General features: G+C 46.6%; 1 protein-coding gene across 3 annotated transcripts; it reads right to left on the bottom strand.

Moving 5' to 3' along the window:
• Positions 1-1,308: 1,308 nt before the first annotated feature.
• Positions 1,309-4,631, bottom strand: IFI6 (interferon alpha inducible protein 6). 3 transcript variants are annotated; one of them, XM_059375776.1, is made up of 5 exons: positions 4,524-4,631; positions 3,468-3,563; positions 3,040-3,123; positions 2,765-2,957; positions 1,309-1,691 (listed from the first exon to the last, which is right to left on the bottom strand). In XM_059375776.1, exons 2-5 carry the CDS (start codon positions 3,535-3,537, stop codon positions 1,505-1,507), a joined length of 534 nt encoding a protein of 177 aa, XP_059231759.1. In that variant the 5' UTR covers positions 3,538-3,563; positions 4,524-4,631; the 3' UTR covers positions 1,309-1,504. The 3 variants fall into 3 exon arrangements, with proteins under 3 accessions (XP_059231759.1, XP_059231761.1, XP_059231760.1); XM_059375778.1 differs by having other exon boundaries at positions 3,468-3,637; positions 4,524-4,616; XM_059375777.1 differs by having other exon boundaries at positions 1,310-1,691; positions 2,808-2,957; positions 4,524-4,630.
• Positions 4,632-17,649: the final 13,018 nt, after the last annotated feature.

The following is a 17,649-nucleotide window of genomic DNA, read 5'->3' on the forward strand; positions in this document are numbered from 1 at the left end:
CCTAGACAAATTAGAGGCAATGCCCTCCCTGAAGGTGTTGAGGGATATACACTGTGTCTCTGGGATGACAAACCCAGCTTGTCTAAACTGGGGTGTAGGCCTCGAGGAGCAGAGTATGATGCCTGAGACTCCCCCTCCCTCTGTAGGCAGAAGTCCACTCTCGGCCCCTCTGTGGATGGCCCTAGCCAAGACAGGACTCTGCTGAGGCCCTAAATGGTGAGTATCAGGTCAGGGGACTCAGCCCGGCTTTTGTTCTTGGACATAAGCCCTGGAGAGTGTGTGAGGAGCAGGTGGTGTCTCTCCCTCCTACACGCCTCTTCCTCAGGCAGTGTTTCTCTGGGGCCTGGGGCAAGTCAGCTGAGGCACATGATGGCCAGCACAGAGATGGCGTCAGATCTGGGGACAGGAGCAGGCAGGAGGGACCATCCTCCCATACACATCAGTAACTAGAGAAGAATTTCTGGATTATAAGTGGGGTGAGGCAGGGCGGGGGAGGCCTGAACACAGCTGTGGTGGCCCTTTTGTGACCAGCTTTTGTGGTTCACACATGACCACTTCCCAGGGATGCAGAGGGAGGCTGGTCTGGTCTGGAGACTGGTATGCCCACTGAGGTGCTGGCACCAGGCCTGTCTTCAGTGCCATTTGATTTCTGGGAACTCTAGGCTCCCCACCTCCGACCCCAACCTGGGTTCAGTCACCCTGGTTCACCTGGACAGGCCTTGGCTAACTTTGAATCTCGCCAAAGGTTTGGGATGGACATTTCTTTCCATTCAGAGGGTATAAAGGCTCCAGATGCCAACTGTCCACTTGGTCCCCAGAGTTCTCGGAGGGAAAGAGAACTGGCCGAGCCGAGCCCTCAAAAAGCTGCTGTTCCCTGGCCTTTGAGTCTCCATCTAAGGGAGAGTGCTCTGTGCTTCCTCAGAAAATGGAGATCAGGCTTCTCCATCTCTGCCTAATCAGAAAAGTAGCTGGAAGGTTCTCCCACTGAGAACAGACTGAGCTCTGCCTCCCCAGGCACCCTGTGAAATCGAGCCCGAGTGCTCTCGCTGTGGCAGAAGACTCTGCTGGGAAGGAATCCCAGAGGAGAGGCTGTCTCAGCTGGGTTATGAGCTTCGGAAGGACATTTGAGGCAGAGAGAACAGCACGTGCTGAGGCCCAGAGACAAAACCACCTGGTTGCGTTCCAGGAAGCTGTGGTTGGCTGCAGGGGAGAAGGGGTGGAAGGTGTGTGGAGAAGGCAAATCGGGGGCAGATCTTGTTGGGCTTCTCACAGCAAGAGTGACTCACAGAAGGGCGAAATTTGTTTTTAAGATTTTATTTATTTATTTGAGACATAGAGTAAGAGAGGGCACACAAATAAGGGGAATGGCAGAGGGAGGGGGAGAAGCAGGCTCCCCACCAAGCAGGAGCCTGATGTGGGACTCATTCCCAGGATCCTGAAATCATGACCTGAGCAGAAGGCAGAGGCTCCCAGATGCCCCGGCAAAACGTTTTCTGATCGAATTTTACTCTGTCACCGAGGAGTGCGACAGAGAAAGCTCTGGACTACAGCTGGAAGGAGTTTGGGGGTTCCTGATGCTGCAGGCTACTCCTCTTCCTCCACCTCCTCCTTGCTGTTTTCCAGGTATCTGTGGACGGTGTAGCCTAGAAAGGCACCAATCTTGCCCATGAGGGCACTGCCACCACTGGCCCCTGGGAAGCAAACATCACCAGGTCACTTGGGGCCCAGGCACCAGACCTGGGAATCCAAATGCCAGGAGACCATTAGTGAAGTCCAACTTCTTCGTTTCCAGTTCGAGAAACAGGGGGCCCCGAGCCCGGACAGGACTTCCGCAAAGTGAATCCTAGTTCCCCCTTGACTTGCCATCTCAAATCAGAGATATGTTTCAGAGATGGAAAATACACAAATAACAACTCATTCTCTTCACATCTGCAGTGAGCACACTGTGTTATTAATAATGCTAACAACAGCCACCTCAGTGGAGACCTCCCTGTGGGGACTGGGGGTTCACTAGTAAGGGATTTCATCCTCCTGGCAAGCCTGTGGCATGTACAAGCATCTTAGAGCAGCACAGGGCTGTTCCTAGCTTTGCCCACACCCTTCACCTCCCACTGCTGGGGTGTGGCCTGATCTGTGTCTTCTCTTCTGCCCCCTCCTGAGAAGGACTCTGTTCTCTTTTGGGCTGGTTCTTTGAGCTTTTGTCATCCAGAATTGAGAGCAGATGGAAGATTCTGGAAGGCAGAGGGGAGTCTGCCAGGGGCAACTTTTCTCTAGGATTTTGGAGGCCTCAGAGAGTGAGTGAGGGAAAGAAAAAGAAAGAGCGAGCAGCGAATGCATTTTTTTTTTTAATTAAAAATTAAAAAAAAAATTTTTTTTCAGTATAATCTCTGCCTTCAACATGGGGCTTGAACTCACAACCGAGAGATCAAAAGTCACATGCTCTACCAACTGAACCAGCCAGGCACCCCTCTCCACCACCTTTCTTTGCCAATCTGGTTCCCTGATTGAGCAGATTCATAAAATGTTATATTGAGGATGGTCATCCCTATTAACAGATGAGGAAACTGAGGCTTGTTGTGACTTGGCCAAAGCATCAGTGAGGCACCTGGCCTTCGTGGTTAAAAGCGAGGCATAAAACGAGGTTCGAATGCTGGCTCTGGTGCTAATTCACTGGGAGAACTCAAGTAAATTATTCAGTCCCTCGGTGCCTCAGTTTCCCCATTGCAGGATGGAGATTGTAGTAACACCCGACTGCTAGAATTACCGGGCTCTGGCATCCCTGGAGGAGGGCCCGGCGCCCCACTCACCGAGGCTCTGCAGCGTGGCCACCAGCCCCCCGGCGGGCACACCGCCCCCGTTTGCCAGGGCCGACCAGCTCATCAGGGAGGCGGCCACCGAGTTGGCGGCAATGCCGGTGCTCAGGAAGCCCAGCGCGGGCAGCCCTGCCGCCAGGAGGCCTGGAGGAAGAAGAGGTGATGAGAGAGCGCCCGCGGCAGGGGTGCGCCCCACCTTCCCGAGCTTTGCGCCCTCCGGACCCACCTCCTCCGACAGCCATGCAGGTTAGCGCGCCCCATAACCCGGAGCCTCCGCCTTCCGAATCTTCCTTTTCCCGTTGTCGTTTGCCTATCGGGAGGGAACAAGGTGGAGTGGGGAGCAGGGTTCCCTACTCTGTGCCGGATGCTCAAAACCACCCCCATCCTTCCATTTCGGGGAGCCTCCCTTAAAGGAAGAGACCTCCCCCGAGGCGCCGTGCCTGGCGCAGAACTGGCACCGAGATACCTTTCGGTGGAACGGAGGAATTGACAGGTGGGGATTCGAATCTGGGACCCTGGCTGCAGCGACCCGGAGCTGGCCATCGCAATGGCCCTTCTCGTCTGGGAATCAAGGATCCTGAGACTCTCTGCCGGGACTCTGAAACTCTGTGGGCTTCTTTATCCCACAGCCCTCCCAGGTGCGGGGACCCTTACCTGCCTCCACCCTGCAGCACGCGCAGAGCAGCAGGTAGCACAGGAAGAGCGATACCGCCTCTTGCCGCATGATGGCGCCGCGCTCAGTCTTTGTCACTGGCCGGGAGAAGGGGGAGAGGAAACAGATGGTCTCCAGAGCCCTTTTGGACCTGCTCGGTGGTTTCCCCGTCCTATTGGGGCGAATCCATAAAAAGCAGCGATTTGCTTTGGATTGAGCCCAGGACCCTCCTAAGGAGCCACGGGCTTTTAATCTCCTCGTGGCAAGAACACAACAAACTGTACAGCCTAGACACACATTCAAGACTGTCAGAATTCAAACATTATAGCACAGAATAGGAAAATACATATGCCCCCCCCACGCTTACCTCTAATGTGATCTTTGTCAGCTCAATGAATTTTCCTTCAATTAAAAACGAATAACCTCGCATATATTGAGGACTTAGCACTTTATGGCACAAGGTCATTTATACCCATAACAACCCCATGGGGCAGGTACCATTGTTCTCAACCACGTGTTATAGATAAGGAAGCTGAAACTGGGAGAGGTTAAGTAATATTCCTAAGACTGCCCAGCTAGGAAGTGGCAGTTGGATTTAAACCCACAGTTGACTGATGCCCAAACCCATACTTTTAACAACCACTCCAGGTAACTTCATCTATCCTCAAAGATGAACTCACTGTCACCTTAGATCCTACATTAAAAGGGGTTTCAGAAATCGTCCAGTCCTTTGGGCAGGTAAGGTAGCTTGGTCTCCATTTTACAGATGACCAACTAAATCCAAAGAAGTGAAGTGCCAGGGTTAATTAAGGCCACAGATTGCTGAGTTGGTACCTATGACCTAAGTCTCATGCCTCTTAGGGTGTTGTACCCCAACTCCCTAAAAGCCCCCAACCCATCTCCTGGGACCAGTCCTAGCCCATGGCACTGCAAGGGACCCAGGGGCATAGCCTCCCTGAGGAATGGGTGTCCTGGCTCTTCGGGCATGAGGCTCACAGGCAGGGAGCCTGGTAGAGTTTGGCAGCTGGATATTCACACTTCCTAGCTTCTGGGTTTACCTTGGAGGGGGAAGAAGGTGAATCTTCCTTTCTTTCCCAGAGCCCGACGTTAGATGGGAACAGCAGTGAGGCAACAGCTCTCCAGCTGAAGGCTGGCTTTTTATAATCACATTTGGACTGCCTCCTCCCCCAGGCAACCAACCAATCCTAGTCCAGGTTTCAATTTCCTGGCCTCATCCTCGGTTTTCTTTTTCCTTTTCCTCCAGCTCTGTTTGCTCAGTGACGGCATCTCTGCAATATCCACAGGCAGAAACATGTAATTGAAGCCAGGGACTTTCTGAATAGCTAAGAGTATTCAAAGCAGATCGTACTACAGTGGGATCCAAGACCCCGTTGGGCTTCAGTTCCTCTTGGGATGCAGAAGCCTTTCACAATTCAGTTCATAATAATGCCTACCCATGTATCGAGCACTTTCTGCATAGCAGGGCCTATGTAAAATACCTTATGAACATGATCTCTTTCCGGTCCCACAACAGTCCTGCAAAATATCATCTATTGTTTATAATCTTCACTCTGCAGAGCAGATTTAAGCTTGTGGAAATGAAGTCATTCGATTGCATCTTTTCTCAGGCTGACTGCTTCCGGGTGATGGGTGTATGGTAAGACTGGCACAGGCCATGTGCATGAGGCCATTGGCACACATCCTTTATCATAAAATGGGTCCTCTGATTCTGGTAATAGATTGAGAATTCCTTAAGCCTTTGGATAGTAATGCTTGCAGAAGCACAATGAGTAAGAAATGCAATCCATGTTTGGAGTACACAGCAGTTCTAACAAGGATGAATCACTGCCTTCTCCAAAGTGAAAGGGGGCTGGTGTAAGTGACCTGCCACTAGGTGGCCGGCCATTCTCCCTGACCTATGTTGTTAACTGCAGCCTACAGTTCCCTGCTGAGTTATTTCTTAGCAGTTGCTGGATTAACTTTGGTGAGAGGGAGCCCAAGTTTCGGGATCCATTCATAGCGTCAGTCTTTGCCACCATGGCCATTTTTAAATTGATCTTTTGCAAAGTAATAGAGTTGCTAAGTTCAGAACTTAGTTGACATCCACAATATGGGACATATGACCATCTGGCTGGACAGCCTCCAGCCACATTGTCTCTGCAGGATCATGTAATCCATTGGATTTAGGCTAAACTCCATCTATCACCTGGCCTCTGTTAGTCCCCACTCTAACCTGAAAGCGATGTTGGTATTTTGTGTCTGTTAGTTTCTGTGTCAGGTCAGACTCCATGTCTTTAAAAATCTTTTGAAAATCGTGAATATTCTTCTCTTTCCAATGCACAGTTACTCCAGCAAATGACAACAGATCCCTTTGGGAAAGGATAGGAGGAATATTTACTATATGTAACTATGGTATCACTCACTGCAGAATTGTTCCTTAATGGGGCATGACCTCTACTGCAGTCAAGGTGTTCCGTTCTGTGAACTTAGATCTCAGATCTGGATGAGGGACTGTGATTTTCCATTGTGGCAGCTAATGTCAGTCTTCCACTTATCAGCTCTTGATTTTTTAAAAAGATTTTATTATTTATTTGACACAGAGAGAGAGAGAGAGAGCACAAGCAGGTGGAGTTTCAGGCAGAAGGAGAAGCAGGCTCCCCACTGAGCCGAGAGCCCCATGCAAGACTTGATACCAGGAATCTGGGATCACGACCTGAGGCAAAGGCAGACGCTTAACCAACTGAGCCACGCAGGTGTCTTTTGATTTTTTTTAATGATATAAAAGTTGAGAGAGGATACCTGGCAAGGAGCATGTGACTATTAGGCTTGGGGTTATAAATTCAAGCTCCACGATAGATATAGAGATTACTTACAAATAAAATCTTTTAAGCTTTTTTGTAAAAAATATTTTATTTGAAAGAGAGAGTGTGCACTCATGATAGTGGGGGGAGGGAGGGGCAGAAGGAGAGAATCTCAAGCCGACTTCATGCTGAGCATAGAGCCCAGTGGGGGGCTTGATCTCACGACCCTGAGATCATGACCTGAGCTGAATCCAAGAGTTGCTTAACCAACTGAGCCATCCAGGCTCCCCCAAATAAAATCTTTTAAATCAATCAATCAATCAATCAATCAAAATTGAGAATTACCCAGTCAGCTGTCCTTCCATTCCATCTCCATAGTCCATCTGGCTGGACAGCCTCCAGCCACATTGTCTCTGCAGGATCATGTAATCCATTGGATTTAGGCTAAACTCCATCTATCATCTGGCCTCTGTTAGTCCCCACTCTAACCAGAAAGCAATGTTGGTATTTTGTGTCTGTTAGTTTCTGTGTCAGGTCAGACTCCATGTCTTTAATAATCTTTTGAAAATCGTGAATATTCTTCTCTTTCCAATGCCATAGATCCCTGCAGAGCAAGGCACCTTATTGTCACTTTGGCCTTGCTACCCATGACAATAATCATAGTCACCTGGCCTTGGATGCCACCTCTGCCATTCTGGAATCCAAACATTACTGTTCATATTGGGAACGCCAGTTCCATGGCCACATCTTTTACTTTTCATCTCAGCCTACCAAAGACAAACACCACTAAGCTACTCAGAGATGCTGAGGTCCATTTCTCAGTGAACCCCTCATTGCTTTGGTAAAGAGAGTATCCTCTGGGCCCTCTTAGAGAACATAATCAGGTGCTGAGTTCTTGGATCTTACATTTCCACCTCCTCGAACTTTCTGACCCCTTCTTAAATACTCTACCATGGAAATTCTAGGATCTTGACCTGATTTATTGTAGGCCACCATCCTGCTTTAAAGAACCATCCTTGCAAAGTATTAAGACCATATTTCAATTATTTATTGCTGAGTAACAACCTTCATTCCCCCTCCAAAAAAAAGTTAAAGGCTTCAAACAACAATTATTTAATCAAACAAATAATCAAACAATTTATTATTTCTCACAATTCTGCAATCTGGGCTAGGCTTAGTTGGGTGTCCATATGATTTGTGTGGTATTTACAGGTGTTTTTAGGAGAAGAAATGTCCAAGATGTCCTTTTCACTTACATACAGGGCACTTCAGCTGGGATAGATGGAACCCCTGTGGACTGGTCAGTCATCCCTCTTTAAAAAAAAAAATGATTTTATTTATTTATTTGACAGACAGAGGTCACAAGTAGGCAGAGAAGCAGGTAGAGAGAGAGGAGGAGGCACTCTCCCTGCTGAGCAGAGAGCCAGATTCGGGGCTTGATCCCAGGACCCTGAGATCATGGCCTGAGCTGAAGACAGAGGTTAACCCACTGAGCCACCCAGGTGCCCCCCAGTCATCTCTTTTTGAGAAAGATTTATGTATTTGAGAGAGAGAAAATGAGAGAGAAGGTGCAGAGGGAGCAGGGGCAGAGGGAGAAGGAGAGAGAATCCCAAATAGACTCCATGCTGAGCATGGAGCCCAGTGTGAGGCTTGATCTCATGACCTTGAGATCATGACCTGAGCTGAAACCAAGAATTGGATGTGGATGATTAACTGACTGTGCCACACAGTTTCCCCAATCATCTTGTAATATGGTGTCTCAACATGGCTAAATTGTACTTCCTCACAGTAAGAAGGTCTCAGTGCGGGTCTTACATGATGGCTGGCTTCCAAGAGGGAGGAAATGGAAGCTGCCAGTCTTCATGAAGTTTAGTTCTGGAACTGGAATGGTGTCCTTCTACCATATTCTGTTAGTTAAGGCAAATCACAAGACCAGTCCAGATTCAAGGTGAAGAGGAAAACAGACTCCGTCTCTTGCTGTGAAGAGTGGCACATATATAGAGGAAGGGAAGGAATTGATGGTGACCATCTTTGGAAACTATCTACCAGCAGCAAGGTCTAGTTATCCCTTTTGTTGTTGTTGTTGTTGTTTAAAGATTCTATTTATTTATTTGAGAGAGAGAGAGAGAGAGAGAGAGAAGGAGAGAGAGCACAAGTGGGGTTTGGGGCAGAGGGAAAAGCAGACTCCTTGCTGGGCAGGGAGCCCCATGTAGGGTTCAATTCTGGGACCCCAGGATCACGACCTGAGCCGAAGGCAGATGCTTAACCAACTGAGCCACCCAGGTGCCCCTGAGATCTAGCTATCCTTGCAAGAATATTGAAGACTGTGGGGTGACTGTCTGGCTCAGTCAGTGGAACATGAACTTTTTGTCTCGGTTTTCCGGTTTTGAGCCCCACATTGGGTGTAGAGATTACTCAAAAATAAAATCTTTTTTTTTTTTTTAAGATTTATTTATTTATTTATTTCACAAACAGAGATCACAAGTAGGCAGAGAGGCAGAGAGAGATGAAGAAGCAGGCTCCCCACTGAGCAGAGATTCCCGACTTGGGGTCGATCCCAGGACCCTCCCTGGGCCCGAGCCGAAGGCAGAGGCTTCAACCCACTGAGCCACCCATGCACCCCTCAAATATAAAATCTTGAAAAAAAATAATTTTGAAGCCTGAACTATGGGACAGTGGTCCACGATGATGAGATCCCTATTCGCCAGTCTTACGTTCTGCCATACCTGCCCCCTCACAACCATGTCTAAAACCCCCAAGATCTCTCCCATATATATTAACTCTCCCATATATATTAGCTATGTATTTTTTTTTTTATCTGACAGAGATCACAAGTAGGCAGAGAGGCAAGCAGAGAGAGAGGAGGAAGCAGGCTCCCAGGACCCTGGGATCATGACCTGAGCCGAAGGCAGAGGCTTAAACCACTGAGCCACCCAGGTGCCCCAAACTATATATTTTTTTATTCCTTTGATATGTAGCTTAGTTTTCCAGTTCAGGACTTAAATTTCCCCACTCAGGATTTGCCGAAAACTGACCCCGGTTATTTGAGGAGGTGATGGGAGCAGGTCTTGAGGAGAATGTCATCTTAAGAGGCATCTGCTTGGGGCGCCTGGGTTGCTCAGTGGGTTAAAGCCTCTGCCTTCGGCTCAGGTCATGATCCCAGGGTCCTGGGACTGAGCCCCACATCGGGCTCTCTGCTCAGCAGGGAGCCTGCTTCCTCCTCTCTCTTTGCTTGCCTCTCTGCCCACCTGTGATCTCTGTCAAATAAATAAATAAAATCTTAAAAAAAAAAAAAAAAAGAGGCATCTGCTTCATGTAAGATTATGCACAGTCTGAGGAAATTGTTCTTCCTTGGCAAGAGGGCGGGGACTTCTCTACCCCCTTCCCCAGGAAACTCAGGAGAATTTGAGAGATAAAGATTCTTAGGTTTGTCTGCCCTGATGTCTCTATCCCAGGTCTCAGGGTCCTATTCTTTCCCTGTCAGGACTTTGACTCTGATGTAGGAGACCTACTTAAGTTACAAATTCAGAGTCCTTTCGGGGACTCCTGGGGGGCTCAGTCATTGAGCATTTGCCTTAGGCTCAGGTTGTGATCCTGGGCTGGAGCCCCAAACCGGAAGCCTGCTTCTCCCTCTCCCACTCCCCCTGCTTGTGTTCCCTCTCTGGCTGTCTTTCTCTCTGTTAAATAAATAAATAAAACCTTAAAAAAAAAAATTGAATCCTTTGCAACTGTGCCACTTACAACCTACCTGATCCTGGATGTGTTTTTTTGTGGGTTTTTATTTTGGTTTTGGGGTGTTTTGTTTTGTTTTTGTTTTTTTAGTCTTCCCTTCAACACAAGAGAAAGCTTTCATCATTGTTGCCAACCAAAGGGCAAGGTTATCACTCCATTTGCTACCAACAATGAGATGTCTATTGCCTTCACATACATGAGAAAAACTACCACAGAATCATACCCTGAAGGTCTATTTTCTAGGACCTCTTCTGGAACTAAATATCAGTATCTGTTCCCTAGAAAACAGAGCCCGAATCTAAGAGTGGATGATAATGCTTTCTCGGGAGTTGCGATCCCTACAGCTAGGGAAAAAGAGAAGTGAAACAGAGAAGGAAGGAAAGATACAAGTTAGTGCATTACTTCGCTGGCCAGAGTCCCACAAAAATCAAAGCCAGTTGCTCAGTCACATGGGATCACTTCAAAGAGGTCACACAGAGCCACCGTGTCTCAGAATAGTCCATAAGAAGGATGAGGCGTGAGGAATTTCTCTCTCAGCAATTTTTCACTCTCTGGTCTCATGGTCACCAACAGAGTCTTAACAGTCTGCATTTGGGAATCGTGTGAATTCGTTCCACTGGGCTGTTTCTGGGCAAGCAGAGCCTTCATGGGTCCACTTGGGTCAGACATGAGTGCCAAAGCTTCTGTGCTTCCCACTACAGCAGGCTTCATTGAATTCATGCCAAGGACTAGCATTTGCCTCCTCCCCACGATGTTGAGGCATCCGGTAATGTCTGGAGACGAGGCAAGGATAGGGACTGCTGGAAGAAACCCAAACTGAGTCCAGGACAGTGAGAATAAAGACTGGCATTTATGGAGTGCCTGGGTGGCTCAGTTGGTGAAGCGTCTGCCTTTGGCTCAGATCATGATCCCAGGGTCCTAGGGATTGAGTCCTACACCAGGCTCCTTGCTCAGCAGGGGGCCTGCTTGTCCCTCTCCCTCTGCGGCTCCCCAGCTTGTACTCTTACTCTTCCTGTCAAATAAAAACCCTAAAAAAAAAAAAAAAAAAAAAGACTGGCATTTTCTTAGAGTGAGGTGGGAAGCTTCTGGAAGGATTTGACTAGAGTGACATGGTTCTAGCAGGATTAATCTGACTGCCCAGGAGTCAATTGCAAAAGGCCAGGTGTATCAGTCGAGGTTCTATCAGAGAAGCAGAACCATTAGGATCAGTATAAAATGAGGGGTTTGTTATAGGTATTTAACTTGATACAATTACGAGGGCTGATGAAACAGATGACACAAGCTGCTGCTTGTGTATCTGGTGCTGGGCTAGGAGTCAACAAGGCAGATCCAAGACATGGGTGTTCTGAAAGATGGACATGAAGTGGTGGATGTCAAGGTCAAACTGGGCCTCTGAAGGTGAACTGGAACCAACAAGGACAAATTAGATCTCTTTTTGGTCTTTCCACACCTCCAAGCCTCCAGTTTTGAGGAGTAGCAATAGAAGCTGATGCCCTTCATCGATACACACACTTCAGCTTGTAGTTGGAGAAGCAGAAGACAGAGAACTGGGGGTTGCTGGAGGAGTTGTGGGTCTGGCTACTGCCTTACATGGATAAGGGGAGATAGCAGATCAGGGAAAACAAGCATGAGCTACAGCAGCATCTGACCCTTTATCAGCCTTCCAAGACTAGGCATGACTACAGTCTCTCTTCTGCCAAATCCTGCCTAAATCTTCCTCTGTGGCAAATTCTCCCACAAAGCTACACAAGAAAGGGAATTCTGGGAATCATAGTTCTGGCTTAGCTAAATTGACAGAATACAAATTCCACCACACCAAGTAAGAAATTAGGGTGGCTTGACCCAGAGTATTGGCAACAGGGATGGGAGAAGGGCTTGAATTCTGGAGGTATCTTGAATATCCCTTACTCTCTGAATCTGTTTGTTTCTAAGCCTGGGTGGTGAATTCTGATGCAAAAGTAGCATGTGCTGAGTGAAAATCATATGCCCACCATGCACATCTATAAAGGCTGGGACAAATGTATAAATAGAGGCGCACCTATTACATCTAAATATTTTAAAACTCTAAATGAAGACACAGCATATAATTTAAAATGTATTCTAGCTTGGGGCACCTGGGTGGCTCAGTTGGTTGGGCGTTCAGGTCTTGATCTCAGGTTCGTGGATTCAAGCCCCATGTTGGGCTCCATGTTGGACATGGAGCCTACTTAAAATTAATTAAATAATAGGGGCGCCTGGGTGGCTTAGTGGGTTAAGCCGCTGCCTTCGGCTCAGGTCATGATCTCAGGGTCCTGGGATCGAGTCCCGCATCGGGCTCTCTGCTCAGCAGGGAGCCTGCTTCCCTCTCTCTCTCTCTGCCTGCCTCTCTACCTGCTGTGATCTCTGTCAAATAAATAAATAAAATCTTTAAAAAAAAAAAAGAAAAAAAATTAATTAAATAATAAAATAAAATATATTCTCTCTGTATACCAAAATGACAAAATAAAAAATATGTGTAGACTTATAACTTTTATGGGACCGAAAGTCTATCACAGTGAAGGCATTTCATGATCACATTACATATCTGGGTTTTCAGGTGATGGACTGGAAATATTTGGACAAGGGATACAAAAAATATACATAATTAATAAATTGTTATATATTTATTCCATATAAAAAAGTGAGAAAAAAGGGCTGACCTGTAACTCACAGCTGAACCACGTTACTGAACATAAATGATCTCACAGAATACCAATACTCAACTGGTTACATGTTTACTCTGAGACCATGATAACATTAGACAAAACAAGGACACTTCATACATTATTGTAGCACAGATAGCAACAAGATCACTGTGCCTCCCTCAGAATATCAAGCTACCCTTTCCTCCTTAGCTAAAATGAGTGATTGCTACTTTTTTTTTTTTTAAGATTTTATTTATTTATTTGACAGAGAGAGATCACAAGCAGACAGAGAGAGAGGGGGAAGCAGGCTTCCTGCTAAGCAGAGAGCCCAATTCGAGGCTCAGTCCCAGGACCCTGAGATCATGACCTGAGCCAAAGGCAGAGGCTTTAACCCACTGAGCCACCTAGGCACCGCATGACTGCTACTTCTTCTTTTTTTTTTTTTTTTTTTAAAGATTTTACTTATTTATCAGAGGTGGGGGGCAGAGAGCGAGCACAGGCAGACAGAATGGCAGGCAGAGGCAGAGGGAGAAGCAGGCTCCCTGCTGAGCAAGGAGACCGATGTGGGACTCGATCCCAGGACGCTGGGATCATGACCTGAGCCGAAGGCAGCTGCTTAACCCACTGAACCACCCAGGCGTCCCTGACTGCTACTTCTTAACAATTAGTTTTACCCTCGTGCTAGTCTTGTCTCCCTATGGATAAGATTTGTGTATTGAGGGGCGCCTGGGTGGCTCAGTGGGTTAAAGCCTCTGACTTCGGCTCAGGTCATGATCTCGGGGTCCTGGGATTGAGCCCCACATCAGGCTCTCTGCTCAGCAGGGAGCCTGCTTCCTCTTCTCTCTCTGCCTGCCTCTCTGCCTACTTGTGATCTCTGTCAAGTAAATAAAATCTTAAAAAAAAAAAAGATTTGTGTATTGAGATTCCCACTTATAGAACTGCCCTTGCCTTCTGACATCCACAGAGTCACTTTCCCCAAGTCATTCAACCCTAGTCCAGATCCTATAAAAGGATCTGTTTGTAACATTCATGTTTCCCAATGTGTCTATTCTTCCTCATTGCAATGGGTGATAAATCCCAATTTTATTTATCTATAGGTGTGTTTCCAGTGGTTTTTGGCTGAGAAAATTAACACACTTGGAATATATCTTTCTTGACTTTTTTTTCACCAAAATTACTAATTTTTTTAAAAGATTGTATTTAAATTCCAATTAGTTCACATACAGTGTAGTTGCACCTTTCATGCTCATGCTCAGCTCCTGGAAGGCCCCTTGCAGCCTTTCCTATTCTGTTAGCCCTTAGAACTGGCTTTGAACGTGTGGCTGTTAATCCTCTGGGGTGGCTCCCAGGCTGTGGCCGGTATCTGCTCTGGACCTTCTCTGTCATGCCTAACCGCCTAACATTAGTTTCAGGGATAAAAGATACTGATTCAGTACTTCCATACAACACCTGGTGCTCATCACAAGTGCACTCTAATATTTCTTTCTTTTTTAAAGTGTTTTATTTATTTATTTGTGAGAGAGAGTGCGTGTGAGCACGAGCAGGGGGAGAGGCAGAGGGAAAATCAAGACTCCCCGCTCTCCAAAATACTTAAATCATCTATTAAAAATTAATACCTTAATATGAAATTTAAAATGAAAATTTAGGGCTGCCTGGGTGGCTCAGCAGGTTAAAGCCTCTGCCTTCGGCTCAGGTCGTGATCCCGGGGTCCTGGGATAGAGCCCCGCATCTGGCTCTCTGCTCGGTGGGGAGCCTGCTTCCTCCTCTCTGTCTGCCTGCCTCTCTGCCTACTTGTGATCTCTGTCAAATGAATAAATAAAATCTTTAAAAAAATAAAATGAGGGACACCTGGGTGGCTCAGTTGGTTAAGCAGCTGCCTTCGGCTCAGGTCATGATCCCAGCGTCCTGGAATCGAGTCCCGCATCGGGCTCCTTGCTGGGCGGGGAGCCTGCCTCTCCCTCTGCCTCTGCCTGCCACTCTGTCTGCCTGTGCTCGCTCTCTCTCTCTCCCTCTCTCTCGCTGACAAATAAATAAACAAAATCTTAAAAAATGAAATGAAATGAAAATTTAAGGGACACCTGGGTGGCTCAGTCAGTCGAGCATCTGACTCTTGATTTTGGCTAAGCTCATGATCTCAGGGTCATGGCATCCAGCTCTACACTCAGCATGGAGTCTGATCCTGCTTCGGCTTCTCTCCCTCTGCCCCTCCCCACACTTGTGCTCTAAATAAATAAATAAATACCTTTTAAAAAAAAAGATTTTATTTATTTATCTGACAGAGAGAGACACATCAAGAGAGGAACCAAAAGCAGGGGGAATGGGAGAGGGAGAAGCAGGCTTCCTGTGGAACAGGGAGCCCGATGTGGGGCTTGATTGTGACCTAAGCCGAAGGCAGACGCCCAACGACTGAGCCACCCAAGAGCCCCTAAATAAATACTTTAAAAAATAAAATGATAAAGTTGATACATTTTTGTTTTGAAAATTCTCTCAAGTCTTACTAAAATTTTTTTAAATAAAACTTTCTGCCCTTTTAGTGTTTAATATCCATCTAGATGCCAATAGAAAGAATTGGTACTATGCCTCACACATGTTACATCTAGATCTATGCATACCCAGATGAGTAATAAGATTTGTTCAATTGGAAAACATCCCTCAGCTGCCATGTGTAACTGTTGTGAATGCCAAGGTAATTTATGAGTACCTCTCATTTGGAATTGAAACTGAAAGAGAAACAAGAAAATGGACACTGGGCACTACTGGAAAATGATACTTTGTTGTGCCATAATTTATTACATTCATGCCATCAGAGAGGAAAGCTTTGGCAAGGCAATGAATTTGTCAGTTCTCTTGCCTGAGCTTGTTCTTTCAGCCTTCAGCAGACTCTGAAGCGATATCTGTTTTCTGATGTTGGCAGTGACACCACCTGTAAACCTTTCCTGCGATCAACACAATTCACTTTTGTTTTGGGAACACAGGACCCAAGATTTTAGCGTCATTCCCTGGGACATGAACTGTGCTAGTCCTAGATGTTTATGATTTCGGGTTGTGCTGTGCTAACGCTGAACTTCCAAATCCTGAAGCACGGATGTACGTGGTGATGCGGGGTTCTCTAAAACACAGGGCTTGGATCTAAGCATGGTGGTGTCAGGTCTCTGATATTGAAGGATATTTCAAAAATTTTATTTGTGTCCCTTCGGTTTCTGAGTTTAGATAACAGGAGTTCAACTAGTGAGTTGTTATTTCAATATTTCAACCTGTTATTTCAATAATAGAACCAATCAATAGCATTTATGGACCGATCAGAGGTGAGATAAGAGGGAAAGAGAGAAGTCAGGGATGACACCAAGATTTTTCAGCCAAACAACTGGGAAAATGGAGCTGTCGTTAACGGAAAGGGAGAGGACTGCAAAAGGAGCTGGATATTTTTTTTGGAGATACCAAATTTGAGATGCTTTCTAGACATCCAAAGGGAGATTGAGACACCTAGGAGAAGGACTTAGCATAAGTCGCACCATTTTTGTAAAAAGTGGGCATTTCGTAATGCAGCCATGTTACCGTACCCGTGTTATTGGAACCTTAGCAGAAAAAAACGCAAAATACTCCAGATAAAACAATTCCCGGAAATGTACCCCTACCTTAGATATCTGCTTACCCCAGCATTTTTGCTTCTGTACTGTGCTTGGCAATTTTTAGAAACTGGCAACAGGATGTGGTTTATGCCTTTATAAGTCTACCCCTGAGTTCATTCGAGGCTGCAAGATTTTGGAGTGCACGAGTCCCCTCACAGCCGCCGGCTTTTTAATAAAGACTCCTCAATTTGGCCTACTGAATGTGGTGTCCATCTATACAACTCGCTGCTCTAGATATAACAACATGTCAAGTTCAGGGGACAGGTTGGACTAGAGACAAATTTCTTTTCTTTTCTTTTTAAAGATTTTATTTATTTATTTGACAAAGAGAGAGACAGAGTGAGGGAACATGAGCAGGGGGAATGGGAGAGGGAGAAGCAGGCTTTGCTCAGAACAGGGAGCCCGATAGGGGGCTTGATCCCAGGACACTGGGATGACCTGAGCCAAAGCAGCTGTGTAACAAATGAGCCACCCAGGCACTCTAGAGACAAATTTCAAAGTCATCGGTAGTAGAAAAGCCAAGAGCTACATGAGATCTCATAGGATGAGTGGAGAAAGAGAAAAAAGTCCAAGTACTTTTTACATTCCCTACCAGTTGTACCCTGCATGAACTAGCCTCAACCAGGCAGGCAGTGGAGGAACTCACTGGAAGAAATCTGGGTGCCTGGATGACAACATGGAACATTAGTCTTTCGACCATTATTGTCATTTTCAGCTGCTGTAACAGAATACCATAGACTGGGTGGCTTATAAACAGCAGAAATGTATTTCTCACAGTTCTAAACTGGAGAGTCCAAGATCAAGGTACCAGCTGGTTCGGTGTTTGGTGAGAACGCTTCCTGGTTGCTGTTCTCCCACCATGTCCTCACCTGGTGGATGGGAAGGGAACTCTCGAGGACCTCTTTTATGAGGGCACTAATCCCATTCATGAAGGCTCAGCCTTCATGAGCTAATCATGTTTGAGTCTCCACCTCGAAATACTATCACATTTGGGATTAGGTTTCAACATGTGAATTTCAGGAGGACATAAACTTTGTGCATTGCAATTACACTAGAGAAAAATAGACATCTGTCTTGGTCAAGCCATACTGATCATTCCTGTTGCTACAGCAGCCTAGTCTTACCTTAGGTGGCAAAGCTCATGGAGGTCCCTACCCCCAACATAGTCCAGGAGCAGAAGACAGGAATGGTTGAAGGGTGTGGCTCCTCATTGCTGGAGGGTGGTTCAGGGAGCAGTGGAACATTTCCTACAATCGCCTTGAGCAAAGCAGGTATGGCATGTATAGCTGGCAGACATGAAGGGAACTTACTGTCTAGTTGAGGAGGACATGGCAGCGAGACACATGGGCCAATGACTTG

The sequence above is a fragment of the Mustela nigripes genome, chromosome 14, assembly GCF_022355385.1.
Source record: "Mustela nigripes isolate SB6536 chromosome 14, MUSNIG.SB6536, whole genome shotgun sequence".
In the NCBI taxonomy this organism is placed as follows: domain Eukaryota; kingdom Metazoa; phylum Chordata; class Mammalia; order Carnivora; family Mustelidae; genus Mustela; species Mustela nigripes.

Excerpts from the sequence above, each read along its gene's own strand:
- IFI6 (XM_059375776.1), bottom strand. The coding sequence starts at position 3,537 with ATGCGGCAAGAGGCGGTATCGCTCTTCCTGTGCTACCTGCTGCTCTGC. Across the intron at positions 2,958-3,039 it reads CTGCATGGCTGTCGGAGGAG|GCCTCCTGGCGGCAGGGCTG; the intron begins GTGGGTCCGGAG and ends TTCTTCCTCCAG. Across the intron at positions 1,692-2,764 it reads TCCAGGGATGCCAGAGCCCG|GGGCCAGTGGTGGCAGTGCC; the intron begins GTAATTCTAGCA and ends TTTGCTTCCCAG.